Source organism: Antennarius striatus, chromosome 12 (assembly GCF_040054535.1).
Source record: "Antennarius striatus isolate MH-2024 chromosome 12, ASM4005453v1, whole genome shotgun sequence".
NCBI classification, from domain to species: domain Eukaryota; kingdom Metazoa; phylum Chordata; class Actinopteri; order Lophiiformes; family Antennariidae; genus Antennarius; species Antennarius striatus.
Genome location: NC_090787.1, coordinates 20,735,001 through 20,757,738, shown reverse-complemented (window position 1 = coordinate 20,757,738; position 22,738 = coordinate 20,735,001). Strand labels below are relative to the sequence as shown.

Below are 22,738 nucleotides of genomic sequence, written 5' to 3'. Positions count from 1 at the left end.
ACCAGTAGACATGCAGACTTTACCTGTAAATAATTAATTATATGTATGTCATGTAAACACTGATAAAGTGTTAAAAGAAACACAAACGTCACAAGAACACACTCCCTGAACAAGAAGGAGATCCGGTCTCAGCAGATGAATCCGTCCCCCAACATGTGGGAAAGAACAAGATGCAGTCTCAGCTGATGTCGTATCCATCCACCTATCTCAGACTTCTGCTCGCATGATGAACAACAATATGGAGAAAGTGACGGCTTGTGTCTCAAATAACTCGTATGTGGAGCAGCTTGTATCTCGAGGTGAAGTACTACTGTACGTGGCTTTTTCAACTCTGCCTGTCTTAATTAAATCCAAACGTTCATTCCTTCTCTGCGTACTCCCCTGTCGTGTTTTTGGGTTCAAACTGCTAGTTTTACCAGTAGTGTGATGGGTTCAATGGTACCCTCACCTTCACTAGTTTGTGGTGTGTGTGTGTGTGTGTGTGTGTGTGTGTGTGTGTGTGTGTGTGTGTGTGTGTGTGTGTGTGTGTGTGTGTGTGTGTGTGTGTGTGTGTGTGTGTGTGTGGCCAGACAGATGGCCATGTTAGTTACTGTATCACTGTGGGGATGCAGAACAGCTTTACCAGCTGGTAGCACCCCTCCTTCCCATTCTCCTCTTTTTAACTCTCCTTTTGCCTCTTCACTTATTCCTGTCCTCCTCCTAATCCCTTCTCTTTCCAGATCCATGGAAACATCAGGGGGTCCCTGCTTGATTAGGCAGGATTAATGGTCGACTGCTTGGTGTGTGTGTGTGTGTGTGTGTGTGTGTGTGTGTGTGTGTGTGTGTGTGTGTTCCGCAGGAGAAATAGTGTCAGATTGAATATCTGATTGAATGTTAACCTCTCCATCGCTGTCACTTTTCCCCATTCACATGGTAATACTGGTGGGCGCAGATGTGCGCCGTTGTATTAGTGAAAGACCGAGGCTGGCTGTGTTCACAATATTTCCATCCACCTTGTATCCAAAGCTGTTTAAATCGATCCACTGGACTTTAAGAAAGTTTCTTGAAGACGTGTCGCCTCTCATCCAAGAGGCTTCTTCAGCTCCCATGTGTCGAGCAGCTTGTATCTGGAGGTACGACTGAACTGTGATGCCATTACACAGCTTTAGAACTGCCTTGTGTTGTAACACAACTGATATGGAGGTCAGTGTGAGTCAGACCATTGATCAAAGCTAGTGCATAAGTAGATCTAAGCACTAGCTTTGATCTACAGTCTTACTCACACTGACCTTCTCCCTCGTCTTTCTATGTTATCTGGTTGCTGAGTGTACAAAAGTTGAAATTTGACCTTGACCTAGTTTTCTCAAGGTCGTGTAATAAGAATGGGATGTAATAAGAACCAATGCTGTCACAGACTGCAGCATCCCAGAGAGATCATGCAAACTCTTCATGGAAAGACCATGCTGGAGAATGCTGGGGTTTGAACCCATGACCTTGTTGCAGTGCCGCTTTCTAGAACACTAGAAAGCGTTCTCAGTCCTTCGAAATTTACTTCTAATGAAAATCAAGTTTGTTGCATGTTTGATCTTCATTCCTCACGTTTCTGATGGATGGCAAAGTTTTCACAGCCGAGTCTGGATGGTTTGACCAACGTTACATCGTGAAGTCTGTGTTTTGAAGCAAATTCCTTTGTTTTTCGCCTCATGCTTTTGAGTTTAGCATCTACAGAAGTAATACGACTTTCAATAGGGGCTAATCTGATCTATTTCTTGTCAACTGATAACTTACATCAAATCAAATGCCCTGTCGGACTTTGACTTGATGATTGGGTTCAGGGTTTTACTTTCAAAGTTTGAACCATCGCTGTGCTTAAAATCACGTCCTTCCCTATTGTGTGAATTATGTGGGGTTGTGTTGACGTCCTTAATAGTGAGAATACACAAACACACTCAGCACGGAAGAAGATTTCAGACACAACTATGACTCCATCTTAAGATGTTTTACTTTCACTTTCACCCTGATATGTGTCTGGAAGTGGATGCCTGTCCTTATAATTTGATGCCCACTGGTTTCTGTCTGGTTCTAATCACAGATTGTGCTCTGGTCAACAGTCACTGATTCTTGTTCAGTCAAGTCTTCGAACAATCCCTTCATGCTCTGAAGACTCCCCCTCCTGCAGCCGAGTAGATTCTGAAGATGGATCAGTTGGGGTACAGTCTGTGTCATTGTGTCCAAGTGCGTTAATATGACTTTGCATCTTAAAAGCGGTGTGTGTGCGTGTGTGTGTGCGTGTGTGTGTGTGTGTGTGTGTGTGTGTGTGTGTGTGTATGTGCTCCAAAAAGGGAGCTTAGACAGTCTCAACTCTCCTCAAGGATTAAAAGCTTCCAGCAGGTTTCTGGAGGGTTTTATGTCTAAAACCCAAACTAGAGGGAACCCAAAACAGCCAATTACACTGTCCCTGGGGCAAATGTGTGTGTGTGTTGTTCATCTGAAAGCCACACACAGATATTGTGTATTTTCCAGTTATAGCTGGCATCTGCCGCAACTCAATTAGCTGTGACCAGTTTGCCAACAGCCAAAATCTCTTTAATTGCCAACACCAGGGCACGGGTAAGCAAAACACACACACATGCATACACACACACACACACACACACACACACACACACACACACACACACACACACACACACACACATGGATTATGCAACTGTTACAACCGAGTAGTAATTCCAAAGTCTTCACAATCATAGGTGAACTGACATCCCCAACTTTTTTTCCCACCATGGACCAGTTTTGACGCCAGTCTTTTCACTACGGATAAATAAAACAACATAAAACAATGCGACCGGCATAAAAACTGTTTCTCTGTAAATGTAATAATAAACACAAATCCAATGTGTGTGAAAACTTTATTAGCAGCGTCCTCGAAACATCATTGTGATGTTAATGGCTGTTGGTTTTGCTACCTTACTTTCAATTTCGCAGTGATGTATTCTGGGTTAGTGGCCAGAGCAGTGCCTTTAACAAGGTAGTCATGTGACTGAGGCAAGCATCTTGACCAGCATTAAGGGCGAGTCATAGAGGCGGGAAACTGGTAATTTTCCCAAACAAATGGAAAATTCAGATGGCACCGACTGACCCATGGACTGGTACCAGACTATGACCTGGGGGTTGAAGACAACTGCTTTAGAAATCAGTCCCAGCCTTCAACCTCCACCAGGACTCTGGGACAGAGTCGCTTGGGCTCCTCTAGATTCACAGATGATGTTTCTCTGTCAAAAGAAACTCCAGTTGAGTCGAGTTATTTAAATAAATAAAATGAATAATAACTGATTCTGCGATCTTACCTAATAGATGTTTGATCGCGTTTCCTTTTCTGCGTATTTAATTCATGTCTGTGGTGTGTTTCACTGAGCTCAGCACGCAGTCTGTGAGCAGCTGGTAGCCTCGCTCCATCAAACACGGCAAACTGAAGTTTATGTTGATTTACGCCTCTAAAAATAGATTTGATTCTGCGATTTAGTCAAGTATTACCTCACTGGCATCCTGAATAATGTAGTAGCGAGGATTGCACACAGTCGTTCCTTTTCCAGCACAGTTTAAATGCTGCTTTGAGGGCCTACTTCCTTCATGGACCAAAGGTAGAGCCAATAATAAGCCAGACTAGGTAAAATCAAGCTCATTACATACTAGAATTCTTTACCGTACCTCCACAACCCGTCTCTACGCCTCTTTATTTACTGAATAAAACTGTCTGGTTTAATGCATCCATGCAGCAACTTGTGAGTTGGAAACATGACACGTGTCAAACATCACCCCATCATGTCCCTCTGCCTCATTTCTTCCTCCCCTGAGGCTCAGACTCGGAACATAACATTTCCTGCAATCATACCTTCAATAAAGAACAGCGAAACGCAAGACGCAACAATCCCACCTAAAGCAGGCTGTGTCCATTCCAGCGCACGAGACACGCTTTGGTGCAAAACAAACACAACTGTGGTGGACAGGGTCACAGTTGGGGACTTGTTTGCTCTGTACAAACATTGAGCGTTGTGTTGAGTCTGATGGACATTTCTGCAGTCTCTTCAGCCCCTCTATTGCTGTTTGAAGTTTATGGGGCTCGCATGGACAAAAGAAGTTCTAGAATTAATATTAATCTACAGTAGAACCTTAAGGTACAAGTTTAATCCGTTCCCTGACTGAGTTGGTGAGTCAGACAACTCCTGTCCCATGACTCCTATCTTGGATTTTGCTCATATGTTGAACAAAAATATGGACAGCCTTAAATAACGTATACGTTGCGCAGCTCCTATCTCTGGTTACTATGGCTGTGTTTTATCCATCAGATCTGCTTATTGATCACTGAACAATAAGATAAACTGCTGCCTAATCTTGAGTGATTCTGCACGGGTATGTACCGTCGTGACTCAGACCTCTACACTCGTTGGGACTGCAGGTCAAACACAGGTCCTAGACAGCAAAGGGGCTCGGGCGTCCTGCGGGGGTAAGTCACGCTATGTGTTCTGATGCAGTGTGTTTACCTGTCGCAGTGGTTGCACTTGAACGGCTTTGCTCCAGTGTGTTTGCGGTAGTGTCGCGTCAACTCGTCACTGCGGGCAAAACGCCATTCACAGCCTTCCCATGAGCACTTATAGGGCTTCTCACCTGAGAAGGAGAATAAGGGAAAGAGAGAGAGAGAAATTTATTAGTTCATCGAACTAAAAAAAATCATGTATTTTACTTTTTTCTTTAGTTTTTCAATCTGTGTTGAGGTCAGGGAAGAAGTTTTCTGCTGTTGCCCTCGAACCTTTTGTGTCTTGCAGGAATTTTTAAAAATCTTTTGTGAACGATATTTTTCTGTTTCGGTCTCTTTCAGACTCTTTTCTTGGAGCTACTTGTATCAGGAGGGGGCGTCTCAGGAGACAGAGGGAGAAGGGAGTGGGGGTGTCACATTTTATTAGAATTTCTGCATCTAATTTCACATGTCTACACTACAGATGTTCACTAATGTAGAGGTTACACATACAGACACATGTACACACACACACACACACACACACACACACACACACACACACACACACACACACACACACACACACACACACACACACACACACACACACACACACACACACACACACACACACACACACACACACACACACACACACACACACACACACACACACACACACACACACACACACACCCCAGGGGCCAGGCAGACAGACCAGTTTAACACAACAGCCATTTCAATGAGCCAATACACTCAATTAACTGTAAATTAAGTCTTTCAGCTCAACAGCATGTTAATTTATAATCCCAAATTCACCCTGAAATGAATCTCGTTTGGTTCCCTCCATCACCAGACACCCCCCCCCCCGACTCCAGACCCACTCCCTGCCGACACACACACACACACACACACACACACACACACACACACACACACACACACACACACACACACACACACACACACACACACACACACACCTGAGGTGATGGGATCTGAAATGTAAATGAAGTTTCATCCCCCTCTTCACCAGATGGGAGAAGTGATGGTCTATTGTTCTCAGCTTGTAGTTATCTCTCCATGATAGAAATCCTTCCAGCTGTGTGTGTGTGTGTGTGTGTGTGTGTGTGTGTGTGTGTGTGTGTGTGTGTGTGTGTGTGTGTGTGTGCTCAGACGTATCCTGTGTGTCAGACAAACTCGTCATCTCATTAAATTCTCTGCTGCTCCGACTTTCACGCAAAGAAACTTGAAAGGCGTCCTTTGTGGCGTGACCTTGTGTGTGCATATCGTCGGTGTGGCCTGTTTTATTTTGGGTGGGATCTCTTTATTCCTATTGGCTCAGAGGCTGAGGAGGTGGGCTCTGGGTGAGAAGAGAAAGCTGTATTGTTGTGGGCGTGTTTGCAACAGGTTGATCTGAAACCGGCCAGACGGTTTGTACCGCCGTCGGTGGTGACGCCCCAGACGTGGCACCGAGGCTTCTAAACACATCACACCACAGTTTACAACCCAAGACTGCAATGTTTTCACCCCCATCACCACAGGTAAACAATAAAACACGCTTTTGCACGCGTGTGAAACAGAAAACAATGTGGAAATTTAATTGGTCAAGGTGTTGCTGCATGATTTTTCATTAGTTTGCAGCAACCATGTTTTTTCTGGCGTATGGTGTCAAAGCACGCCCCGGGTGGCGTTAAGCCATCGTTGGTTAATTCAGTGTAAATGAGCAAAGGTGGTGGACAGAGGTGACATAAAAATGTACATTAAAGGAGGCCTTTGCTTCCAATGCAGTCAGTATTTTATAGATAGAAATAGAATATATAGAAATATAGAATACAGAAAGAATGTTTTCCCCATTTAAAATAATTAAAAATTTTAAACCGTTCCAGCCTTGAAAAAAAGCCCCAAATCCCCCCTTTTATAAATTGGCTAATAGACATATATATTTTACCTGTATATAATTAATTATATATACATTATGTAAACAAAGTTCACCAAAGTCAGGAAGAGGAAACACCAAAGGTGTGTTTCTACACTGCTGATGGTTGTCAGCTCGTCTCGCGTGTGTGTTCCAGTGGACCGGGAGGTGGTAACAATAACTGAGGTCTTAATGACTTCTAATGAGGAGTGATGCAGCAGCTTACAGTCAGTTAGCCAGATGTCCCAGCAGCCCCTCTGCTCCTGTCAGAACACACACCAATCTTCTTAAGGAGACACACACACACACACACACACACACACGCACACACACACACACACACACACACACACACACACACACACACACACACACACACAGACACAGACACAGACACACACACACACACACACACACACACAGACACACACACCATTCCCAAACACAGAGTGGAACCAATGCAAAAATAAAAAAGAAGCATTTCACAATGTGTTGAAAACATAATTGGAATCAATAGAAAATGTTGATGAGTATGGCGGGGGCCATCAGACCCTGACAGAGAAACATATATTATAAAGTATAATCTGATTACGGAGCTCTGCGTTATCGCTCACATTTCTGAGTGAATTATTCAGGTCTGGAGCTTCTCTTAGTGATATCTCTCACCCTGACTGGAAAAAAAAAAATCCCATCATCCTCAAGAGCCAGAACAATTACACTCCAATACCACAGAGAAAAACATTTTTCTTGGCAGACACAGACGTAGATTTATTTTTTATTTCTTTGCAGCTGAAATGACGCTGGTGGGACAATTAGATCACTTACAAATAATGAGTGGAAACAAAATGGTAATTCAGTTTAATTATGAAGTGCTACTCAAGATAAAAAGAAATGAATTGAAATGACTACCGGGGGTGTGTAGAGAAATAAACTGCTGCCTTTTGTTAATCATGTGTTTATGTGATATTTTCTTAATATTCAATGCACCACACATTTAGTTCTCTAAAATGGTTTTGAAATATGAAGAAAGCAATTACAAATGTGCAGATTCCTGCGACGATTTAGCGACAGCAGCAAATAGAACAGGTGGGGTGAACGTTTCTCTCAACCTGAAGTCACTTTCAAGCCAGAATAATAGCAGTGGTGGATCGTACGCCTTCACAAGAGCTAATATTTGACACCAGGGCAAAGGTGATGCAACGGGAGGTAAAGCTGGCGTGAATGGAACCACGTTCCCCTCAGTTCTCCCTGGATTCTGAAGCACTTTAATCAAAGTCGTCTTTCATCCTGACACAACTCAACTACAAGGTGACACATTTGTTCTCACACGCAGTGAATTCCAGATCACGTGTTGCGTTCTCCTGGATTTGTATATTCAAAATTCCCCCATTCAAATTTTGTGTAGTCGGTTGCTGTTTTTCCATAAGAGGGATTTGGTTTTTGCTGCTTTGTTAACAGACAGCAGAGAAGTTTTCTCCTTTGCAATCTCATCTCAAAGTTCTGGTTTTTTAGGGGAACAGGATTTGAGTAATTCAAATCTAATCCGATCATCCAGGGGTGTGTTAATAAGACTGAAAAATGATCTTCAGTGATTTCTGTCCATGCTCTTACCAAACATTATAGCTAAGAAGCGTATAAATACCTTCCCAAACGATGCTTTCTATCGCTGGTTTGTTTCTGTTCATCTGTTGGCGGGATTAAACTAAAGCTGGACAGATTTTCATGAAACTGTGAGAGAGATGGGCATGTGGAAAAGACTATTCCATTTTAAAGTAGATCCGGATAAGAAGAGGGAAGAAGAACAGTCATGACTTCTTTTACCACTGAGGATACAGATATTTCTCACTATTTTTATCAGTTATGATCAAACTATTCGATGGGTTTTCTTGGTACCGCTGGAGGAGTAAGGCCTGTGGCGAAGTGGAACAGAAGAATCTTGAAATGGAGATCATTTTAACGGTGCACACACTTTCAGTTGGACATTTTAATTTAATTTGAAGGATTGATTTAGTTAAAAGTGACTTCTGTCCTTCATGGAGGTGTTACTGGATTTCTAGATTACATAATAACAACAGTAACATTTCTACCATTAGCAAAGAATTTTACAAGACTTTGGAGAAGAAGAAAAAAAGGGTGTAATTAATTTATTAAGTAAACATTAATTGAGAAACTGAAGATTCACTGCTGCTGAAGTGCATGACTGCCTAGGACTAGAAAATATCCACATACAAAATCTTAAATTAAATTTCAATTACATAATCTATTTAGAGTTTTGCCAGTTAACTTTTAAATAAAAATTTGAATGAACATCAAACCCCCCCCCAAAAAAATAAAAAAATAAAATAAAAAATTATATATATATATATATGTATATATATATATATATATATATATATATATATATATATATATATATAAATATACCAATGCAAATAACTAGAATAAGAATAGATAAATAAAAAAAATCGAAATATTCTATTTTTCATATTCCCTAACTGACCGTAGGAGTGAGTGTGTGCGTGTGCTTGTTTCTTTGTCTCTCTGTGTGGCTCAGCGGTGCACTGGCGTTGTGTGTGGAGTATCCCCTGCCTCACGCCCTAAGCCTGCTGGGATAGGCTCCAGCGGTAAAGAAAAAGCGGTACAGAAAATGGATGGATGGATGTTGTTTCTTTGTTCCTGGTTATTCCAACTCAACTGCTGCAGCTGAATTAACGAAAATATTCAGTGGGAGAATTCTGATGATGACATTATTGATTCCTAACAACGTGTTTACTGCTCGTGTTTACTGCTCGTGTTTACTGCTCGTGTTTACTGCTCGTGTTTACTGCTCGTGTTTACTGCAGACTGAAGAAACAACAGGAACGTGATCGTTTCTGAAGGGACTCAAACTCTTTTAGTAAATCTGTGAAAAACTGGATTTTTTGTTGAACCAAAAGTCATCCGTGTTAAATGTTTGGTAGGTGTGAATCCTCCAACCCCCCCCCCCCCCCATCAGCCCTCTCACCCGGGACTGAACACGGAACTAATATTTTCAACATACAATAAGAAACCACTTGGTAGCTTATCCTGTTGGAGAAATATTTCACTCCAGAACTGAAATGTGTTTGAAATGTGGGTGGGAGGGGGGCCGCAGGTGCCAGACAGGCGGTCCTTTCACACCCGTCTTCTATAATTGGCCAGACCACCCCATCTTCTTTCAATAGGACCCCCCTCAAACACAAACGCACACACACACAAATACACACACACTTGGTGGAATGAGGCGAGGCCAGCTCAGTTCTGACGCCACGGCAACCATGACGCCAGCCAATTATAGCACCACAAGGCAAGGATGCATGATAAAGTCACCTAGCAACTGAGAGAGAGAGAGAGAGAGAGAGAGAGAGAGAGAGAGAGAGAGAGAGAGAGAGAGAGAGAGAGAGAGAGAGAGAGAGAGAGAGAGAGAGAGAGAGAGAGAGAGAGGGAGAGAGAGAGAGAGAGAGAGAGAGAGATTAACAGGCATGGACAATCAACCAGCCACCAACCAATTACGGAAGAGTGTGAGGCAGTTGCTTGGCAACCCAAACTGACTGAGCGAGTGAAGAGAGAGAGAGAGACAGAAAAACAGGTTGGAGGTTGGAGTTAGTGGGTGTGTTTGGGTATGGAGGTGCACACCAGATGTACAGTATGTGGAGGTCTGGGGTTACAGGAAGGTTTTCCTTTATCCACAGGAGGCCAGGTGGTGGGGGGGGGGGCTGTCTAGTCGGTGAAGTCAGAGTCGAACTGGTGCAGCCGAAGCGGCAGGTCATGTTTTAGTTGAGTGCTCGCTGCTATCTAATGTGATGGGAGGATTACATGAAAGGGTTTACTACATAAACTAGAACATAATAGTTCACAAGAAGGAAAAACAGTTTGTACACGTTTACATATAATGTAAAAAATGAAGCGCGTTTGTTCCTTTGAGCTGTGATTTAATGTATTCATATCCAAATAGTGCACCGTGTGCAGTTGGCAGCATCCTTGAGATGTTGCTCCTGAGAGCTAAGCTACACCTGCCCGAATGAGATTTTGAGGTTTTTTGATTCGTGCTGATTGGTTTGTGTGTGACTTCATACGCAGGACAACAAAATATACTGAGCAGATGAAATCAGGGGTCCCCAAAGTATTTTGCGCCAAGGACCGGTTTAACATCACACAATATTTTCATAGACCGGCCTTTTAAGTGTGGCCAGTAAATACAGAAACATTAAATGATACAACCTGCATAAAAACTGATTTTTTTTTCTAAATATCATAATAAATGTGAGTCCAATGTGTATGCACATCCTCGTAACGTTATACTTATGTTTATTTTTTGTTCATTTTTCTACCTTGGGGGTTTCAATATAAGAAGCAGCCCCTTTAAGAAGGGTCGTCATGTGACCGAGGCAAGCATCTTGAACCACTTGACTAAATGACATTTTGTGGAAAGGCGACGCTTGAGAAGGTGATTACATTTTGATGCATATTCAGAAGTGAGTATGGATCCAGAAAGACAAATGATGACGTGTCCCACACTATTCTGTCTGTACCAGTGGTGTTCTTCACTGAAAGAGCTCCGATAATGAAAGAAACTTCATCGATAAACACAGAGTAGGGCGGATCATGGCATACCCATAGTAGAACTCATAAATTTGCCTGGTGGACGTATGCCCTCTAGTTAAGTCTATTGTTTTAGAATGTTGCTTAAATAAAAAGTAGACTACAGATATTGGTTTTATGCAGTTTTCAGAGATTTCAAAAGGACCAAGAGGGAAAAAAAACAACTGAAAACCAACAAAAAAAACAACATTTATTAATGTCGCAACTCATCTCTAACAAAATATTTTCATAATGTATTTTATCGGAAATGAAACCTGACTTCGCATCATAGCTTCAAGTGCTTAGGCATGACTGTGGATACAAACAGAGGAATATTATTACAACGTTATGTAGGATTGCGGCACATCCTCCCTGTAATGATAATTCTAATGGCCTCCATGTGTGCACTATGACAGTCAGCGTAATGATGCCATGCAGGTTTTCTGCTGCTTGTATCCTCTGCTGCGTTAATCTCTCGCTACATGTATGTTTAATGATTTATGGTTATAATAACCAAAAAAGAAGATTAAGCTAATTAAACAACAGTGTTGAACATATCGGGAGGGAATACTCCACCCCCACTCTTTACCATACGCTCACACAGAGACACGCACACACACACAAACACACACACACACAAACACACACACACACACAGACACCGAGGACACTGTAGTGTCTTCAGGGTGTCTTTCTTCAGTGAAGGATTCTGCCTTAGCAGGCTTGTTGTTGGTTTGACTCGACTGTACAACCGTCATAAGATTTAAGATATTGTAGCTGGAGGCAAGGATAACACAAAGATACCCTATTCTGGATTAGCTGCCCTGGAATGTAATGCTATCCTTAATAAAGCCATGTGATGGTCGCTGGGATCGTAAAAGCCTGTATCACGCTGTATTAATGATTCCAAGGTTGCCAGTATTAGTGCAGAGGAGGTCTTCAGGCTATTTACTGTAATCCTGGTGAACACCAAGAAAATATCCAACAGCGGATGATGACAACTGGAGGCCATGAACCTCTCCAGATACTGTAAGTGATGCTGTGGTTAAAGCTGGAGTCGATTAATGCTTGCTCCAGGTGGTAGCAGTCTCAGAAGGGATGTCCAATCCAAAGACCGGGAAATATATGGATTCATAAGAGCGCAAAAGTCCGTTTCTGTTACGTTTAAGGTACTGAAACAACTTTAAGAAAAAGATAAACCAAACAGCTTACTAACACTTTGAGTTGCTGTCCAACAATGTGACTTTTGAGGCTCTGTTCAGACAGACAACATTGCCTAAAAGCAATCACCTTATTGATTCAATCAATGGTATGAAGTCAGTGGTTATGAAGTTGCTCAGAAACACAGTTGAGCTTAGATAAACCTCAACTCCAAAACAAGTCACTGCTATTGGCAAGATGTTGCCATGGCCAATCAAACATGCTAGAATACAGACTATTTTGTGAAATGACTAACTTGTGAGTTCCTCATAGTTTTGTAATACATGTGTAGTGTTTTAAAGTCATGTGGACCTCCAGTATCTCAACGGTATCTGAAACATCAGTGTAGGTCCATCTACGTTCTGAACTACTAGAAAATTTTTCAACTCAATTTTCATTCATTCAGTGTTTTGGACCTCTTTGCTGAAATCAGGTTAAACATCGGAGCATTTTATGAACCTTTAATATATGTCAACCAAGAAAATTATGAGTTGTTTGACCTCAGACCGACTAACACACAACAAAGACCTGCAGTAAGGAACTAAATTTGAAATTGATTGAAAATCTTTGTTACTGTAGTTTATGAGATTTTACAGTTTACAAGGTGTTCATTGTCAAGTTACATCTTATCGTGATGCATTTGAACTTCATAATCGTTTACATTCAGATTGTGTTTAAACTAAGCTATGCCATGAATTCCTCCCAATCCAATCCAATCCATCTTCATCTTCTCAAGTGTCTCCTTCATTAACCCAAAGCAGTCTCCACTTGTTTTCCCTTTGAGAAAGCTCGCAGCAAACAGCCCATGGATTAGCCTGGTGTATTTGCTGTCTGAGGGTCACTGAGAGGGCAGCTGTAGTTAGCAGCTAAAGCTGAATTTAAGACCCAGTTGGACATGGCTGAATTAACAATGTCATTTACTACCAGACTATCAATCATCAGGCAATTAGTGAGGCAGAGCCTTTTGGCACTGCACTGGTACCAGGTCTCCAGAAGGAAATCAATAAATCAAGAGGATCATCAGAGAGGTAGAAGGAAGAGGAGAGGTCCTACTTTATTAAAAAGAAAGATGAAGTGCTTTCTGTGCACTTTTTTATCTGAAAATCAACCCTCAGAAGGTGAAGTATTGCCTGAGTCATTCATTGTGGTTAAAATGCCTCAAACACAGTTTGATTCTAAAAACAGAAGTGAAGCTACTGAAACTTACATAACAGTGTTGGCAAAAAGATTTATATAAATGTTACGTCTTGACCCAAGTACAATAATTATAAAATGGAATATGCTGGTAGTCCTCAAGATACAAACATTTGACCTACACACAAATGTCTACCGTCATATCTGACTATCGTCCTGCAGTTCCCCTTTCTGCCACAACCCTCACCGGGCAGTACCGCTGCATTTGCGTATCTCCAACACTCGTCTCTCCCTTTGGTTGCTGTTTGTTGTTGTCTCTGTGAGCGTTAGGCTTCGTACCTTGGATACTTTGGTACCCCAATAATATTTATCATGGACTAGTGAAGATAGTGGTAGTGGTGACCATCTCTCTGATGATAACTCTGCCTCTCACCAACAATAACTCCGCGTCCTCTTCCTCTCCCTTTGCTCTAAAGGTAAGCTACACACTACATGCTATAGTACTGTACAGTGGATTGTCAACATCAACAGCTGAATATGGCTTTTGTTGGATGTGCTTAAAAGACTGGTCGAGACTTTCTTGAAGTGTTTTCTTCTTCTCCTCCTCAATAATTAAATTAGAAGGGCCAAGGGGTGAAACCTAACAGTACCAATGGCATTTAAATGACCTCAAGTGGCAATTGTAGGTGGAAATTTAGTAAATATCAACACAAATAATTTAATTTACGAACAACCTCTCAAAACCAAGTGAATTTGTACGTTGAGGACTATCTGTTTAAGATAAGAGTGCATAAATGTGACAACCAGTAACGTTATGATTGGATGTAAAGACTTTTTGTTTCCATATGTTTATGATGTCTAAATATGGGGCACTGTTTTAAAGGTAATTTAGAGAAAATAAATAGTGAAAAATTTAAGTCTTTGCATGTTTAAATACGGGTCACAAGCATGAGATTTTTCCGAATTAGTAAATTTTTTAATGACAATAGAAAGAAAGGCTAGCAGCATGAAATGTAAAATATAAAAACGTCATAAAATAAAAATATATGGATAGAAAGATATCTCAGACAAACTAGATTTCGCATGACGTTTTAATGTAACGAATGCAACACGGTCTTACCTGTGTGAGTCCTCTGATGTGCCTTCAGGTGGGAGCTCTTGGTGTACACTTTCCTGCAGCCATTAAACTCACAGCGATGAACTCTCTTCTTGTTCTCCGGTAGGTCGCCTCCAAGACTGCCTCCCCCCTGTTCACTGTCACTGAGGGCCCCTCCTCGGCTTGGCGGTGATGGTAGCGCTCGGGCTGCCACCAGTTTAGCTGCGCCTAAGCCCACTTTCTTTGCCACAAGTTTGAGTGTTAGTGTACCGTCTGCTGTCGCAGTCAGCGTTTGCGTGGGTTTGATGAGGTGACGTCCGAGCTCCGGTGACGATGGCGGCGTTAGGGACGTCACGGCGGCGCTAAGCTGCGCGGCACTGACTCCTGTGAGGACCTGGTCCTTGGATGCGAGGGTTTCACTCCCAGCCTCTGGTTGAGTCTTACTGGGTTTAGGTACCTGGTGGAATTTGGTCTGGATCTTAGGGAGGGTTACGAGTAATGGGGGTGGGCTGGGCTGGTCGGGAAGGTTGGGAAGGAGGGGGTCCATTAGATCCTCGTCACTGTCGGCACCCTGCATGAATGCTGGCGTTAAGAGGCAGTCCAGTTCTTCATCGAAGAGCTCTGAGAGTCGCTTGGGCTCCGTCTGTAGATACCGCTCCAACTCTAGACACGTCTGGAAACAAGAAATACAATTACATTCAGACAGGTTTATGGGATGGCCTCCATTGTGACATGCTTGATATACTCTGGTCTACTGGTAAGTCAGGTGCTGTCAAGGCTCTCATTAATGCATCATGTTCCCACACCACAATCTATAATTGTCATCAGTTCCATTGTTGATGCCTTCCAATGCGAACTAGAAGGTAACCCAAACAGTATCAGCAAAACCAGCCATACCAGTTGTATATCCATATCTGTGCATCCATATCCAGGGCACAAAGCAGGGTACACCCCGAGCGAGATGCCAGCTTATCACTGGGCCAGACAAAGACAAACAACCACACATGGTCATACTCACACCTTTGGACAATTTGGTGTGACCACTTCAGCTAAGCCGTATGGTTTTGGAGGTGTAAGGAAGCCAGAGAACCAGAAAGAACCCGGACAAACTCAGATAGGAACTGAACCCAGAACTGTGAGGCTACCCACTGCACCACCATGTCGCCCCAGTGGGAAGTCAATATCAGGAAAACGAATAAAACGTATATAGAGGAAAATAAATTCTTGATTGTGTTCATGTTTGTAATATGAAGTCACAAATTAAACCTGGCAGAACAGAAGATCTATACAAACATCAAGGTGACAGATTTGGACCAAAGATTAGTGTCACCAATTCAGTGTCAGACCAAAAGTGAGATACAGTCACAGTTTCCCTTCTGCTTCTGAGTTATTTTCTTGAATAATGGCTGGAAAAAGATCATTATTATTCCAACATAAGGTAGATCTCAGACCTTATAGATTTAAAATATCATCAGTTCATCATTGTTTCTCATGGTTTATTATCATTGGCTACCATTTATTATCATTTCTTATCAAGTTTTGTCTTTATCGGGGTATTTTGGAGGTTTTGGGTTTGACCGTTGATGACCAAAATCAAATCGGTTCATCCCTGACTCCAAGATGTTCATTCAAAATGTCAAAAAAATTCTCCAAAGATATTCTAAAGATATCAGGTTCACGAGAACATTTTCTGACTTGACCCTGATGCTCCGTTAAAACTCTGTGTTTAAAAAGACTTGGATTTGTTGAATCCAGATGAATGCAAATGAAGCTTATGTCTCTTGTGTTACCCACAATATGGATGGAAAAAGAAAGTGGTGTTTCTAAAAGTGGATAAAACCACCATTGAATGCACAATCATTTTATGTCTTAAAAACTAAAATACAGATTGATTCAGCATTTTAAACAATAGATAATCTTCGTGTGATCACTTCATTTGATTAGTTGAGTGTAACCAACTGCTTTTCAAAATTGTTCATTTTTCACAGACTGTTTTCTGGTAGATACGAATTCAAAGCCGCTGTAGGCTTCATATCTCTGCAGCCGTTGACCATGTCACCTGGCACACAGCGGTCCTGAGAGAAAAGGGATTTAGTCTGTGATTGATTGTTGCTGCCTGGGGGAGCTCTCTAGAGCTCTGAACTGTAGAGGCCTTTCCTGTTTCCTCTGCTCACCCAAATCAACCAGCCACAGAAGTTATAACCCAGGATGGGAGAAGGATAGCGGTAGAGGTGATGATCTTTCTGATGACAACTCTCTTCCACCCTCCAGAGAAAAGTTACATTACAGTACTGCAGTCACATATATGTATGTATTTTAATATGAAGTATATTTTATTCATATTTATTGCACAGTGACATTATATTATGTGCTTTCAACGGTTCACTAGTGATTTTATGATTCTTATATTTTTGGTTGACAGATGTAAAGTCAAGTAAAATGAAGTAAACTTTTTATCTTTTTTTTTGTTTTTTTGGAAAACCAACGTATAACAGAGAACGAGGTAACTTGAAATGATATAAGTTGAGTTTTACCTGTATTTTATTTTATTAATGTGTTTTTTTATGACCTGTTATTATTTCTGGTAAGTTTTAAGAAATAGTGCTTTGGTATGTAGAGTAGTAATAGCATTTAAACGACCTTAAATGGTGATTATAGATTAAATTTTAATGAATTACGACTTACAAACAGTTCCACTTACGAACAGCCTCTTGGAACCAAGTGTTTTCGTAGATTGCAGATTACCTGTAATAAAATATGTTCTTCTCTTTAAACCTTTACTTTTTCTGTACGTCCTAACCATTCTGCAATCTGTAAGTCTGTATGGACATCCTACCAAGTTCAATGAAACAAATAATATGTGTACCAATTTAAACTATTATAAATTAGAATATATGAGTTTAAAAAAATCCAATTGCTCATTTTTTAAAAACATATTCCTTTGGCTGACTGTTCTGTAACTCTCCATTCAGCACTTTCTTTACAGGCTGCCTGGCTCCAGAGGTAACCTGCAGCCTGCAGAATGGCTCCTTCATTGTAAATACTAGGAAAATGAATTTCCTCCGTTTGACCAATGGCTTTTTCCGTCTGAAGATTCTCATTCTTATCCTCTGGCTCTTCCCACCTCTGCCAGGGGAGCAAATTACAGCCACTATAGAAATGTTTTTCTCCCCTTAGCTGCAGCTGCTTGATTTGCTCCATTCAGACGGGCCAGCGCTGGAGCTTTGCTCCGCTCAGCCTCGGTGACGAGACACAAGAACACATCGTCTGAACATCTGTCGAGTGGTGATAAGCTCAACTTCCCTCTCGCTCCTCTTCTCCCTTTCTTCCTCCTTTTAAAAGAATGTCTTTTTTTCCCCTCATGATGCTCATTTGCATATGAATAAAAATCAAAGATATCTCTTCTGGGGTTATACTGCTACATAAGAAAACTTGATAAAGACAAGCATGTATGTGCAGACACAGATGACGAACAATGTCTGGGTGTAAAGCTGATAGTGCTGCAAGGAGAACCTCCTGGCTAATCTTTTGTCTGGGTTGTTGCTATAATTTGTTAGCACCAGTGTTCCTTTCAGAAGCTGTTGTGTGTAATACAATATCTAGTCAAGCATGTTAAATAAGGCTATTGTGTTTCTGTTTCAATTAAATCAGTCATTGCTAATGCAACTAGAAACCAATACCCTACTGTATAAAGAAGTCAAACTGTGTGCATTTGGTCAATTCCAATACAAAGGAGCTGCGTGGTTTGAGAGGAGGAAGATGATTAGACCAGAGTTTTGTTTTCTCTCACCTTTCTACTACTGCTAAAATTAGCTGGAAGTGCTACAGATGGTCTCATTTCACCATCAACATCCCAACAATGTTTTTTAGTTCTTACATGGTTCCCACTTTCCACAGATAATCTACATGTACAGTAGTACCTCGCAAAACGAGCTGCTCGACATACAAGTTATTTGAGATATGAAACGTTGCTCCGTCCATATTTTTGTTTGACATACGAGCAAAATCTAAGACATGTGAGCTTTGCATCGGGACACCACGGCTAGCTGGCGGATGGATACATCAGCTGAGACCGGACCTCATTCATTCCCACCTGTTGGCGGATGGATACAACATCAACTGAGACCAGATTCTCTTTTTTGGAGTAAAGAGGCAGGTCTTGTGTTCTCATGACTGATCACTCAAGGCTAATACGTATTTGCTTGGTCCCTATAAATGTCTGTTTGATATACTGAACAAAAGCACGTGTTAGTTCAACAAAGGAAATCTCTATTTGCACAGAAATTTCCATCAGAATCCATCTCTTTTTGCCGAAGTTCTTCTCATAGCATCCCATCATTCCCACCATTCACACGTTGGATCTTCATTTCTGCTTGAAAACAACACAGTGACACACTGTCATTGTTGTCCTGCATCTTGATGCTGTCTTTTTAACTTGAATTCCCTGAATGCTGCCCTTAAACGTGGTCCCCCCGTCTCCCCATCAGCAAACAGCCTTCACAGATTCACCAGCATCATCTCTTCATCAGCCTCTTCAGCATCATCTGTCGCAGGAGGACCATTAGTCACCACTACTAACGTCAGAACACCGTAGGTGGTCTTTACCTCAGAAAGGGGGCTGTATACAGTATCTGGTATGATCTGGATCTTTATTTAAGAGTTTTGTAAATGCCTTGAGGGAGTTTTGTACTCTCTGAGCTTATATTTTGTTTTGCTGCTGCTCAGGACGCGTACAGCATTTTTCATCACAATCTCCTTGATAGACTGTCAGCTGCAAAAAGCCACTCTGTCATTCACTAGTCTCCTCTGATTGGAATAATTTGAAGAGCTTTACAACTAATTTGTGGAGATACTAGCTTTGTTAAAAATAGTTCAAATGGAACAAACAACAAACAGAGATAAAAATAAATGGCATTTATAAAAAACTAAAAAGAAAGTCATCCTTTCAGTAACCATCAAGAAGACACAAGCAGATCTCCGCTATGGTGAATCAACGTGTGTTATATAATATTCAAGAGAGCCTTGAAGAACGTGCTTCATCCTGGCATTTGTAAACAATTAAACTATTAAATGAGCAATGGGTGATCAACGCAACCAAATGGAGGATGTTTCAGTGTTCTACGTCAATGTTCCTGCAGAGGCCTTAAAAAAAAAAAAAAACATAGAAGAAACTATTAACTATTACTATTTGTATAAAGTCTGACACAGATATAGATTTAAGATACTATGATGAGGTAAGTAAAGGTCAAAGATGATGTGAGTGTCAAAGCAGGAGTACTTTGATCATTTATGTAGTTTCTTCAGTCGACTTGTGTTAACCGCTGAAAATCACATGACCCAAGAAAATGTTAAAAATAAAGAAATTGTATTTGTTCCATATGAATATCAGTGAAATAATACTTGTCAAGTGACCCACAAGTATAATACGTATATATATTGTTCATAATTCTCAGACATGACTACACCCCCATAATATTAGCTCCTTTGACAGCACATTCATTCTTTAGTAGTGACTGTACTGGACCATTGTTTTCACTTGGACAGGGAATTAAAAATAGAACGATCCATAAGTCTCCTGGCGAGGACTTGACTGATGCTGTGGAGTGAGGAAGGTGTGTGCGTGTGTGTGTGTGTGGGTGGGGGGGGGGGCAGAGGGTAGAGAGAGCTGCAGGCTTTGGAAGACGACCGGGCGGCGATCAAATCCACAGCTGGCAGTGAACGCACCGCGTCTGACATCACAGGCGTGACCTTCTCCTTCGTCTGTTTCTCCTACACCCCGAGAATATCAGGTAAAAATGACTCGTATGATCTGCAGCGTGTGTGTGTGTGTGTGTGTGTGTGTGTGTGTGTGTGTGTGTGTGTGTGTGTGTGTGTGTGTGTGTGTGTGTGTGTGTGTGTGTGTGTGTGTGTGTGTGTGTGTGTGTGTGTGTGTCTCTGCGGTGGCTTAGACTGATAGCATGTGTAAGGCTCACCTCCTGTCCCTCTGCTCAGTCCCACACCATACGGAGGAAGGTCACATCGAAATAGACTTACACATAACGGCACACACACACCTACACACACACACACACACACACACACACACACACACACACACACACACACACACACAGATTCAAATTTGCATCACCAAAAAAAAACAAAAAACAAATGAAAGAAATGTGATGAAGGGAACGTAACAGTTTCAGAACAGGTGTAACTGCTGCGATGTGAAACAGCCAATCACAGCGCCTCAGATGTGAATAAAAACAGAATAAATAACTAATAATACATTCATGTCATCTTGTGCATCATTGCTGCTCTCGCCTAAATTAGCCTAAATACGGGGGCGACAGTAGCCCAGACCACAAGGACAGGGCCCTTTGTGTGTGTGTGTGTGTGTGTGTGTGTGTGTGTGTGTGTGTGTGTGTGTGTGTGTGTGTGTGTGTGTGTGTGTGTTAGCGCAGTGTGTTTATTGGAGAGGTCAAGGCCAAAAGCAAAGGCAGTGACAAGGTTAAAGCCTAGGATGTCCTGATTGAGAGCTACAGTAGTATCTTGAGATACGAGCAGATAAACACGAGTTATTTGAGATACGAGTCGTCGGTCTGCCGACGTTTTTGTTCAACATACAAGCGAAAATCCAAGACGGATCCAACATCAGCTGAGATCGGATCTCGTTGTCTTTCACAGAGTAAAGACATTGCTTTCATATTTTATCATTGTGTACATAACTTATGTATAATTATATTATGCATAATTATATATTTTTTCTCATAATTTATAGGGTTTGGGGCTGGAATGGATGAAAATGATTCTAGTTATTTTAAATGAGAATTTGTTTGAGTTACGAGTTGTTTGACTTACGAGTTCAGTCATGGAACGGATTAAACTCGTATGTCGAGTTACTGCTGTAGTTTATTGTAATACTGTATATAGACATCAAAATTTTCTTGATTTAAACTTAACTATTTCCGCAGAGCTAAAAACACAAACAGAGATACTTTAACTTATAACATCTCTTATTCCTTCAATTAACGTTTTTTCCCTATACATGTGTGTGAGCAGTGAGGAGCAGGCTCACCTCTGTGTGTGTCGTCAGCCTGCTGCGTTCCATTAATAATGAATGCAGAGAGAAGGGGCTTTGGATGGAAATGCTAAGAGCTTCTGACAGACAAAAGACCGTTGTGGACAAAGATCAGCGAGCAGACTGAAGTGGGTTCAGCAGGACAGGGACCATTTCCACGCTCACACTAATGTTACTATTGTCAGCATTTCCATGAAGACAACGGTCATTTGTGATCCTGTGAGCAACACTTCCGTTCATGATCGGCTTCACGTGTTTACATTACTGCATGAAAAGATGGGGAATTTTTGCATCACAGGTAATTAGATGGTTAAATAATGAATGTCTATGAAAGTTGTGATCAAACCACGATTCGTTAACATTCGTTAACAAAAACGTGTTATTCATTCTTCCAGTCACACACTTCTGATCTATCAATCGTTCTGTCAGGAATGATTGATAGAACGATTGGGAACTGGCAATATCAATTAAAATATCAGCCGCTGGTCACAAACAATATCACGGCTACATGCATTTATTGTTAGCCAACCAATCAATCGAACGATCAATCAGTCAACCAATTTTGCTATTGACTGTTAAATTATGTTCTCTGCACTTTTGGTGTGTAACGCTGCTATTACTTTAACCCCTACCTCCCCATCATCTTCACAGGTTTACCAACTTAATCCTTCATCAGCCTCATCGGTCTCAGCAGGTTCATCAGCCGCCACCACCATTTGTCCAAATAAGGAAAGTCAAACCTTTGTCTTTGTCTAATAGAGCAGTGGTCCCAAACCTTTTGCGCTTCAAGGATTTGTTTCATATCAGATGATATTTAAACGGACTGGCCTTTAAAGTGTGGAGGATAAATGCGACAAAATAAAATGATAGAACAAAGTGTGATATCTTTGTGTCTAATTGATATTTCGTGTTGACTCTGATTCCCCTCACATCATCTCCACAGACACACTGCCACAGTCACAATGAAATTCCATCATTGATAAAAAAACAACCCCCCCCCCCCAGTATTTAGTAAGTTTTCCCCTCGGGGTGCCAGAAAGTGTAAAAAATCTCTGAGTCTGATCCTTTCAGTTTCCTCCTGTCTCTCCTTATCTGTGTGTGCATTGGCTTCAAATTATGTTGTTCTCTCCACTTTCTCCTACAAATAGGTCCTAATTAAAGCACTTGGCGTCCATAAAGCGCTCTTTGAAGCTCTACCTCTTGATGGATCCTCTCTCCATGCGGCGGGGG

General features: G+C 41.5%; 1 protein-coding gene across 1 annotated transcript in view; it reads right to left on the bottom strand.

Annotated features, from left to right (window-relative positions):
- The window catches only part of klf7b (Kruppel like factor 7b), a 60,472-nt gene that overhangs the window by 9,083 nt on the left and 28,651 nt on the right, over positions 1-22,738 (bottom strand). Inside the window, exons 2-3 of the mRNA XM_068329413.1 lie at positions 14,470-15,118; positions 4,524-4,647 (exon numbers count right to left, since the gene is read on the bottom strand). Coding sequence (XP_068185514.1) covers positions 4,524-4,647; positions 14,470-15,118 — 773 coding nt within the window. The remainder of the gene's footprint in view (positions 1-4,523; positions 4,648-14,469; positions 15,119-22,738) is intronic.